The 10,825-nt window shown below is 49.1% G+C and overlaps 1 protein-coding gene across 1 annotated transcript in view; it reads left to right on the top strand.

Moving 5' to 3' along the window:
* The first annotated feature begins 6,000 nt into the window (after positions 1 to 6,000).
* Positions 6,001 to 10,825, top strand: part of LAPTM4A (lysosomal protein transmembrane 4 alpha) — a 50,502-nt gene continuing 45,677 nt past the window's right edge. Inside the window, exon 1 of the mRNA XM_075338787.1 lies at positions 6,001 to 6,184. Coding sequence (XP_075194902.1) covers positions 6,086 to 6,184 — 99 coding nt within the window. The 5' untranslated portion in view covers positions 6,001 to 6,085. The remainder of the gene's footprint in view (positions 6,185 to 10,825) is intronic.

Raw genomic sequence — 10,825 nt, 5'->3', positions numbered from 1 at the left:
ACAAGGGGGAGTGAGCAATCCATAAACAGGTGGAAGCAGAGGGTCAGGAGCCAAAAAGTCACATCAAAAGCCAAACGGGAAGCAAAGCCGAGGTCAGGAAATGTTACCGAGGTCAGAGGTCGGGAGAGCAAATAAGTAGAAGTAGGGGAAGGAGACCGAGACACACAATGGGATTGGAGTCAATGGACAAACAGTATAAGGGAATAAAGGTCAGGGAGAAGAAAGCTGGGTAGCGTGACGGATCAGGGCTAACTCACAAGAACCAGAGCAGGAACTATTACTGGCGGCGTTCCGGAGGAATCCACCCCAACATAAAGCGGTGTGAGCCCCAGAACGAGGCAGAACCGAGCAGTCCCCTCCCACCAGACAATCCCGTCAGCATCCAGCAATAGTCATGACACTTGAAAGGCCTTCTGCAATGATGTCACAGAAGTTTAGCAGGCTACCTAAGAAACCCAACGTGGACCAAAGAGTTACAAAAAGTAATCTATAGTTAAATTTTCCATTTTTCATCAGAATAATGGAAAAAAAATGTCATAGTAGAGACGTCTGACCTAATGAATATACCAGTCACCAATTTTGTAATTTAAAACCCGTTCATTCACGGTGGCCAAGTCAGCCCTAAAGGGCGTCGAGTGGGAGAGAGAGTTCAAGAAAGTCCTCCTGCTTCTCCCGTCTAGCCTTTTTATTTTATTTTTCCCAGGCTCAGCGGTTGACCCAGCCGATGTGGGTCTGATCGGCAGAAAATGAAAAGCACATTTCTTGTAATGTTGAGAAATAAGTCAACTTTTAGGTACAAAAAAAAGGGCAGTAAAGATGGCTGTAAAACATCTAGCGCAGAGCATAATAAGGACCAGGTGAGAGGTCTCCCATGACTTCCTTTGTAACCACCTTCATGTGTATTTTCCTTGGCTTGTACGCCTCGAGAATTGTAATTAGAACCTAACGTTTCAAGCCATGCAGATCTGGACATTAATCTCTTGGTTTCCTTATTGGGGCATCTGCACTCTCTCGGCTCCTTTTTTCCTCGACTCCAGCCTTAAGGAATTTACTGCGCTGATGTCACTCAGGAGAATGGCGGGCTGCTGATTTACAGCCTTGCAGATGACCTCTTGGAAAAATGAAACCTGGGAGAGATTCATTGCTGCTTTCTGCTGAGTATAAATGAAGTGGTAAGCCCTGATCGGCGTCAGGTGGCAAAGGAAATTATAAAAACAAAAACTTCAAAAAAGACTCATGACTCATGTATATTTCTGAAACTTCATTGAGGATGCTGAGAATGAATCCAACTGACAATAGAGGGGTCAGAGCAAGTAGTGACATTATATTAAGATCTGCAAAAGTCTGGCTGAAGGACCCCCACTGTTCTCATGATTGGATAGAGCTCCAATGATCACATTTTAAAATGCCTTTAGGTGGTGGAAAAAAAAAATCAAAATTTGTAAGAAAAAAAGCTTTGCTTTTGTTGCCTGTCATGAGTTAAAGCCTTTTGGACTGGAGCGTCTCATCTGGCTCTCTTCATTTAAAATGGGTTTCCTTTCTTTTGGCACTGCAGTGGTTAAGTGCTAGTTTTGCTACTGCACACCCTTCAGCTTCAAATAGCAGTGTATCCCAGCATTCCTTGCTGAAGATACAAACTCACTTGTGTCCTGGCCGCCATTGAGGAAGGTTCTGCATGTGAAGTTCCTGCTCAGGCTATATCCTTTCAGTTGTTTATTTTCCCCTCTGTTTGTCCTTGCTCCCTGGTGTGTTGCTAGTGCAGTGGTAAGGTCTAGTGAATCCCACCTACCCCTCACTAGTCAGGGTTACTATAGGGTCTTCCAAGGATCCCAGGTTCATACTCAGCGACACTGTTGTGAAAACGTTTTCCAGTTTGGAGCTCCCTCTTGTGTTCAGTGCTGGCGATGCAGTTGATGTCTGGAATGAAAGCAACACACCTGCAGAGGACTGGCAATAAGGGTCAGATTGGGCTATTTAGCTTAGTAGCTTTCTCTTGTTACTTGCCGGTGGTCAATTGCTCCTGTGTATTAAGGACATTCTGTAACCAATTCTGCTCACACCCAGAACTTCTCTCAGATAAGTGGTCTTTGTACCTCTGCTGTTTATTTTCCACTTTCTTGTTGTTTTTTTCTGCTTTGATACTAATGCATGATTCCTATTTTGTCTGTGTGGAGTTCGTGGTGGAATGGGATCCTTCCCTGCTGGGAGTGTCTGTATACTTAGCTACATGATTCTGCAAGGTTTGTGTTTTGTCATGCTTGGTATTAATTCAGTCCCTCATCTGTATTACTGTTTTTGGATCCCAGTAACATCTGAGTGCTGGTACAGTGGGGGAAAGGTTGTGTGACCTCAGGATTTTTCCATATCAGTAGTGCTGGTATATATTACTTGTAGACTGTGAGCCCTCGCGGGCAGGGACCTCTATCCTCCTGTACCAGTCTGTGCCTTGTATTGTTTATGATTATTGTACTTGTCCCTATTATGTATACCCCTTTCACATGTAACGCGCCATGGAATTGATGGCGCTATAATAATAAATAATAATAATAATATTAGGGTTTTTACGGCTGAAGACAGTTGCTCTTTCCTATCCTTTCCTATAAAGATAGTTTGGGCCTCACCTTTGCTGAATCTGTATTTTCTAGCTTTGTATTGTGTTTTCCTATATCACTGTAGCCTTTACATGTGGGGGGCTATCTATCTATCTTTGGGGACTGCTCCGAGGCAGATTAGCTTTTTTATATTTCTATCTGTGAGCTTATCTAGTTCTCTGGCTTTGTCGAGGCATCCAGGTCATAGTAGGCTCGTCCCACGGCTACTGTTAGTTGTGTGTCAGGATTAGGTCTGCAGTCCGTTAAGGTTCCAGCCACTCTGTTACCTTTTTGGGATTCCGCATTTTTTGATCCTCCTCAGTCCCTGAATCATAACAGACAGTTGTGGAGACTGTATAGGGACTGGTGAAGAGAGAAGGGACAGTTGCAGGTGAGGTTAGGAGGTGCCCACCTACCCCTCTCACTAATTCTAGGGCATCCCGTTGTTTTTGTGCCCCCGGTGCCCCCCTTTTTTGTGTGTTTTTTGTTGTGCTTCATATGCACGTAGGTCTGCTCACTACACCCAGAAAGCATGACATTGCCATTTCCAAGACCTGTTAAGTTTTGACTTTTTGGGATCTGGGGCTGTGTGATGGCTTAATTTTTTGTGCCATGAGCTGACGTTTTTACTGATAGCATTTTTGTGTAGATGTGATGTTTTGGTCGCCTTCTGTTGCATTTTATTGCAATGCTGCAGCGGACAAAAAAAATGTAATTTTGGAATTCTGATTTTTTTTCCATTACGCTGTTCACCGATTGGATTAATTTATTTGGTATTTTCGTAGCTCAGACTTTTCTGAATGCAGTGATTCCAAATATGTGTTTGTTTTTTTAATTGTTTTATTTTCAATAGCAGCAAAACAAGGGGTGATTTTGAATTTTTGTGTTTTTTCATGTTTTTAAAACTTTAACTGTATTTAACAGTCCCCTTAGTGGTCTTGATCTTGTGATCATCTGGTTGCTTGTGATATACATAGCAGTGCATCAGCACTGCTATGTATGGCTAAAGTCACGATCCCCTATGAATGCCGGCCATGGGCTGACTTTCACAGGAGGATTGTAATGACAAACACAGGGGTCTACCTGCGACTCTTAAAAGCACATGATGGCTAATTAAATCAGCGGTCATTTGGAAGAACAGATGCAGCTCACATGCCAAAGTTAGGGAGCCGGCATATGACCTACTAGTATTTTCATACATCGGTAAGGGGTTAAACTCTTCCCATCATCCATATACCGTGCCTGTCAGCCTATTCCACACACAGCAGATGCCGACTGCTATATAAGCAGCACTGCCGGTAACAGTAGTGACCTGCGATTGCTGCTATTTTCCAGATTCATAAAAGCCATCCACCAGCTGTTTTTTAAGAAAACACATTGTGCTCTTCTCATCCTTCCTGGGTCCAATGATGCTGAGTCTCCGCCGCTGCTCTGTCATGTGTTATTGTCGACAGCACTGCTTAAAATAACGGAGGTCTGAGTGGCTAGTAATGTTAACTTGGGCAGATCCACTGAGCTCACTGATTGGCTGCAGTGCTGTCGCTGATATCACATCGACAGCGCTGCAGCTAATCAGTCAGCTTATGTTGATGGCATGAGTCGCTCAGAGCTCAACTGTCGATGGGACGTCAGCACTGCCAAAAATAACAGACGCCAGAAGCAGCAGCAGAGACCCAACATTAGACCTGGAGAGGGGGAGTAAAGCACGGGTTTTCCAAAAATTGAAAAAGGCCTCCGTCAACAGCGGAATTGTGATCACCAACATGAGATAGGTTGCTGCATGTGTAGGAGACTGTACTTCTCACTATATACTGCACTACTCCAGCGTCCAAGTGTAGGAGACTAACAATAAAGTGAACTGAAACAAATAAACCTCCATGTAATAAAGGAAAAAATAAACATATTCTGTATACCCACTTTCATAAACTTTGGCCAGGAACCATAACGTCCACTTCTCGCAATTTAATGCTGCTCACGTCTGCACCACTCATTGCTGCAGCCTGGAAGCGGAGAAAGTGCCCCTTGGGTCACATCCCTCTAAGTAAACCTCACACACATGCCCATATAATACTCATATAACGCCCATATAATGTCCATATAATGCTCACATGATATAATATCCATATAATATGTACATAACACCAATAAAATGCTCATATAATGCCCATACAATTCTCATATAATGCCCATATAAAACCCTCATATAATACCCATACAATGCTTACATTATACCCATATAATGCCCGTATAATGCCAATATAACACCCATATAATGCCCATATATCGCTCATGTAGCACCCATATATCGCCCAAATAACCCCCGTATATCGCCCGTATAACACCCATATAACGCCCATATAACACCCATATATCTCCCATATAACGCTTGTATAACACCCATATATCGCCCAAATAACCCCCGTATATCGCCCGTATAACACCCATATATCACCCATATAACGCCCGAATATCGCCCATATAACACCCATATATCTCCCATATAATGCTTGTATAAAACCCATATATCGCCCATATAACACCCATATATCGCCCATATAACGCTTGTATAACACCCATATATCGCCCATATAACGCTTGTATAACACCCATATATCGCCCATATAATGCTTGTATAACACCCATATATCGCCCATATAATGCTTGTATAACACCCATATATCGCCCATATAATGCTTGTATAACACCCATATATCGCCCATATAACGCTTGTATAACACCGATATATCGCCCATATAACACCCATATATCGCTCATATAAAGGCTGAATATCGCCCATATAACGCCAGTATAACGCCCATATAATGCCCATATATTTCCCACATATTGCCCGTATAACGCCCATATATTGTGCATATATCACCCGTATAACGCCAATATATCGCGCATATAATGCCTATATATCGCCCATATATCACCCATATAACTCCCATTTAACGCCCGTATAACACCCGTATAACGCCCATATATCGACCATATAACGCCCATATATATCACCCATACATCACCCATATAATGTCCTACATCGCCCCTATATCGCCTATATATCGCCCGTATATCGTCCATATATCGCCCGTATATCGCCCATATATCGCCCGTATATCGCCCGTATATCGCCCGTATATCGCCCTTGCAGCTTCTCCCCGCAGTTATAACTTCATAAAGTTCAACATAGAAAGAGAACTTTTCCGGCCGCAGCAGCTTCAGCAGAACCGCACAGCAGCGACACCTGGCGGCTAACACGTGCTTTACATCAACACCGGAAACGGAGCTCTGATTGGATAATATTTTACCGAATCAAAGATGGCCGCTCTTATCTGTGAAGATTATTTGCCATTTTCAAAGATGGCGCTTCAAGCGCTCCGGTCCCGCCTCCAGGATGGTGACGAAGGACGTGAACATGTGACGTATAGGACGCTTCGGGCAGAATCCGACAAGAAGAAGCTGTAACGGAGGACGGTGGAGAGATACGCAGCATGAATCTGAAGCGGAGCCGGGACCGGCTGTACAGCACCAGGTGCTGCGGCTGCTGCCATGTCCGTACCGGAACCATCATCCTGGGGACTAAGTACATGGTAAGGACTGGGAGGACCGGAGACAGGGGCTGACAGCGGCCATAAGGAAGCCCCGCAGCGTGCAGGAGCCCGGAGCAATGGAGGAGGGGACGGACAGGATAGTGGAGGCGAGACAGGCGGGGAGGGGTGCAAGAGGCGAGGAGGGGGCTGCCGGTGTGGGGGGTGCAAGAGGCGAGGAGGGGGCTGCTGGTGTGGGGGGTGCAAGAGGCGAGGAGGGGGCTGCTGGTGTGGGGGGTGCAAGAGGCGAGGAGGGGGCTGCTGGTGTGGGGGGTGCAAGAGGCGAGGAGGGGGCTGCTGGTGTGGGGGGTGCAAGAGGCGAGGAGGGGGCTGCTGGTGTGGCGGGTGCAAGAGGCGAGGAGGGGGCTGCTGGTGTGGGGGGTGCAAGAGGCGAGGAGGGGGCTGCTGTGGGGGGGGATGCAAGAGGCGAGGAGGGGGCTGCTGAGGGGAGGGGTGCAAGACATAGGGTGGGGGAGGTGCAAAAGATGAGGAGGGGGGCTGCTGGTGGGGGGGGTGCAAGAGACGAGGAGGGGGGGTGCAAGAGACGAGGAGGGGGGCTGCTGGTGGGGGGGGTGCAAGAGACGAGGAGGGGGCTGCTGTGGGGGGGTGCAGGAGACGATGAGGGGGGCTACTGTGGGGGGGTGCAAGAGACGAGGAGGGGGCTGCTGAGGGGAGGGGTGCAAGACATAGGGTGGGGGGGTGCAAGAGACGAGGAGGGGGGCTGGTGGGGGGGTGCAAGAGACGAGGAGGGGGGCTGGTGGGGGGGGTGCAAGAGACGACGAGGAGGGGGGCTGGTGGGGGGGGTGCAAGAGACGACGAGGAGGGGGGCTGCTGGTGGGGGGGGTGCAAGAGACGAGGAGGGGGGCTGGTGGGGGGGGTGCAAGAGACGACGAGGAGGGGGGCTGCTGGTGGGTGGGGTGCAAGAGACGACGAGGAGGGGGGCTGCTGGTGGGGGGGGTGCAAGAGACGACGAGGAGGGGGGCTGCTGGTGGGGGGGGTGCAAGAGACGACGAGGAGGGGGGCTGGTGGGGGGGGGTGCAAGAGACGACGAGGAGGGGGGCTGCTGGTGGGGGGGGTGCAAGAGACGACGAGGAGGGGGGCTGCTGGTGGGGGGGGTGCAAGAGACGAGGAGGGGGGCTGCTGGTGGGGGGGGTGCAAGAGACGAGGAGGGGGGCTGGTGGGGGGGGTGCAAGAGACGACGAGGAGGGGGGCTGCTGGTGGGGGGGGTGCAAGAGACGACGAGGAGGGGGGCTGCTGGTGGGGGGGGTGCAAGAGACGACGAGGAGGGGGGCTGGTGGGGGGGGGTGCAAGAGACGACGAGGAGGGGGGCTGCTGGTGGGGGGGTGCAAGAGACGAGGAGGGGGGCTGCTGGTGGGGGGGGGGTGCAAGAGACGACGAGGGAGGGGGGCTGCTGGTGGGGGGGGTGCAAGAGACGACGAGGAGGGGGGCTGCTGGTGGGGGGGGTGCAAGAGACGACGAGGAGGGGGGCTGGTGGGGGGGGGTGCAAGAGACGACGAGGAGGGGGGCTGCTGGTGGGGGGGTGCAAGAGACGACGAGGAGGGGGGCTGCTGGTGGGGGGGTGCAAGAGACGAGGAGGGGGGCTGCTGGTGGGGGGGGTGCAAGAGACGAGGAGGGGGGCTGCTGGTGGGGGGGGTGCAAGAGACGAGGAGGGGGGCTGCTGGTGGGGGGGGGTGCAAGAGACGAGGAGGGGGGCTGCTGGTGGGGGGGGTGCAAGAGACGAGGAGGGGGGCTGCTGGTGGGGGGGTGCAAGAGACGAGGAGGGGGGCTGCTGGTGGGGGGGTGCAAGAGACGAGGAGGGGGGCTGCTGGTGGGGGGGTGCAAGAGACGAGGAGGGGGGCTGCTGGTGGGGGGGGGGGGATGAAATGGGCACAGTAGGGAAGGGGGGACACACAAGAAACAGCCCCACGAGGGTTAGATGGCCGTGCGAGAAGGGTGATGGGCGTGAGACAGGCATGGGGGGTAGTAAGTCAGTTGGGTGAGGTGGGGGATGAAAGACAGGGTGGCAAGGAGGGACGCTGTATGAGATGGCCACTGGGGCGTCAGATATTGGCACAGGGCAGGGTGTGAGATTGTGGTGAGGGGTCAAAGAAAGGCACCAAAAGCCAGAGACCATATGGTGAGGGGACATCAGAGAAGAGTATTAGGTGAGACGGGGCAGAGGGGGTTAATGGCACATGACAGATTATGGGCATACAGATGAGTACACTGTGCCAGAGCCGGACACGGACAGTACCCATGTGCCAGGTTCCGCAGCCTCCATTGTCCTCTATGGCAGGTGTCAGCCTCCACTGCCTCCTGACCTTCAGCTCCGGCTCGGCAGCACTTCCTTCTTGGTTTTTTATTTCTTCTGAACCGTCTGGTTGTTTTTCTACTTCAGTGATTTCACTTCTTACGAGGAGGTGTCGTCTCGCGTCTCACAGATCCTCAGACAGAAGCTTCACCTGTGAGAGCGATTATGTGCGTAGTCGTACAGTGGGGAAAAAGTATTTATTCTGCCACCAATTGTGCAAGTTCTCCCACTTATAAAGATGAGGTCTTCCTGTAATTGACCTCAGAGGTGACCACAACTATGAGAGAGAAAATGAGAAAAAATCCAGAAAATCACCGCGTCTGATTTGCCAAAACATTTTTTGCAAATTATGGTGGAAAATAAGTATTTTTTTCAATAACAAAAGTTCATCTCAATATTTTGCTATATATCCTTTGTTGACAATGACAGAGGTCAGACGTTTTCTATGAGTCTTCACAAGGCTGGCACACACTGTTGGTGATATGTTGGCCCATTCCTCCATGCAGATCTCCTCTAGAGCAGTGATGTTTTGGGCCTGTCGCTGGGCAACATGGACTTTCAACTCCCTCCAAAGGTTTTCTATGGGGTTGATATCTGGAAACTGGCTAGACCACTTCAGGACCTTCAAATGCTTCTTATCAAGCCACTCCTTTGTTGCCCTTTCGATGTGCTTGGGATCATTATCATGCTGAAAGACCCTGCCACGTTTCATCTTCAATGCCCTTGCTGTTGGAGGGAGGTTTGCACTCAAATTCTCACGATACATGGCCCCATTCGTTCTTTCATGTACATGGATCAGTCGTCCTAGTCCCTTTGCAGAGAAACAGTTCCATAGCATGATGTTGCCACCCCCATGCTTCACAGTAGGTATGGTGTTCTTTGGATGCAACTCATTATTCTGTCTCCTCCAAACACGACGAGTTGTGTTTCTACCAAACAGTTCTACTTTGGTTTCATCAGACCATATGACATTCTCCCAGTACTCTTCTGGATAATCCAAATGCTCTCTAGCAAACTTCAGACGGGCCCAGACATGAACTGACTTAAGCAGGGGAACACGCCTGGCACTGCAGGATCTGAGTCCCTGGTGGCGTAGAATGTTACTGATGGTAGCCTTTGTTACGGTGGTCCCAGCTCTATGCAGGTCATTGACTAGGTCCCCTCGTGTGGTTCTGGGATTTTTGCTCAGTGTTCTTGTGATCATTTTGACCCCACGGGGTGAGATCTTGCGTGGAGCCCCAGGTCGAGGGAGATTATAAGTGGTCTTGTCTGTCTTCCATTTTTTTTATTATTGCTCTCACAGTTGATGTCATCACGCCAAGCTGCTTGCCTATTGAAGATTCAGTCTTCCCAGCCTGGGTCAGAGCTACAATTTTGTTTCTGGTGTCCTTCGACAGCTCTTTGGTCTTCACCATAGTGGAGTTTGGAGTGTGACTGTTTGAGGTTGTGGATCGGTGTCTTTTATACTGATAATAAGTTCAAACAGGTGCCATTACTACAGGTAATGACTAGAGGACAGAGGAGCCTCTTAATGAAGAAGTTACAGGTCTGTGAGAGCCAGAAATCTTGTATGTTTTTAGGTGACTACTTATTTTCCACCATAATTAAAAAAAAAAAAAAAATCTTGTCAAATCAGACGCGGTGATTTTCTGGATTTGTTTTCTCATTTTGTCTCTCTTAGTTGTGGTCACCTATGATGCCAATTACAGGCAGCTCTCATCTTTTTAAGTGGGAGAACTTGCACAATTGCTGGCTGACTAAATACTTTTTTCCCCACTGTATGGAGGGAATTAACAGCTGATACAAGGGACCAGATTGGGAGGAAAACTTTGTAATGGGAAAAGTTAGATAAGTGAGGTGAGGTGATAGGCCAGTCTAAAGAAATGTGTTTTTGTTTTTTCTTTAGGGCATGCTGAAAACTATCAATATTGTTAATAAATTGAATTGCCCTGGGAAGTGTATTCCAGAGAAGTGGTGCAGCTCGCAAGAAGTTTTGGAGATGGGAGTAGGAGGGTCGGATTATAGAGGATGTCTGTCTTGGGTCATTAGAGGAACTGAGGGCATGGGTAGGGTGATAGACAGAGATGAGGGAGGGGATGATGGGTTTTGTGGGTGAGAGTGATAATTTTATATTGTAGTCTGTAGTGGATGGGCAACCAGTGCAATGACTGGCACAGGGTAGAGGCATCGGTGCAGCTGTTGGACAGGAATATGATCCCGGATGCTACATTCAGGAGAGGTGTAATAGTCCAGATGAGAATGAATAAGAGCAGCAGTAAGAGTTTTCACAGTATTAAAGCTAAGAAAAGGTCAAATTCTAGAGATGTTTTTGA

This window comes from Anomaloglossus baeobatrachus, chromosome 3 (genome assembly GCF_048569485.1).
Source record: "Anomaloglossus baeobatrachus isolate aAnoBae1 chromosome 3, aAnoBae1.hap1, whole genome shotgun sequence".
NCBI classification, from domain to species: domain Eukaryota; kingdom Metazoa; phylum Chordata; class Amphibia; order Anura; family Aromobatidae; genus Anomaloglossus; species Anomaloglossus baeobatrachus.
The sequence above is the reverse complement of the archived record's forward strand: the minus strand, read 5'-3'. Positions and strand labels throughout refer to the sequence as shown.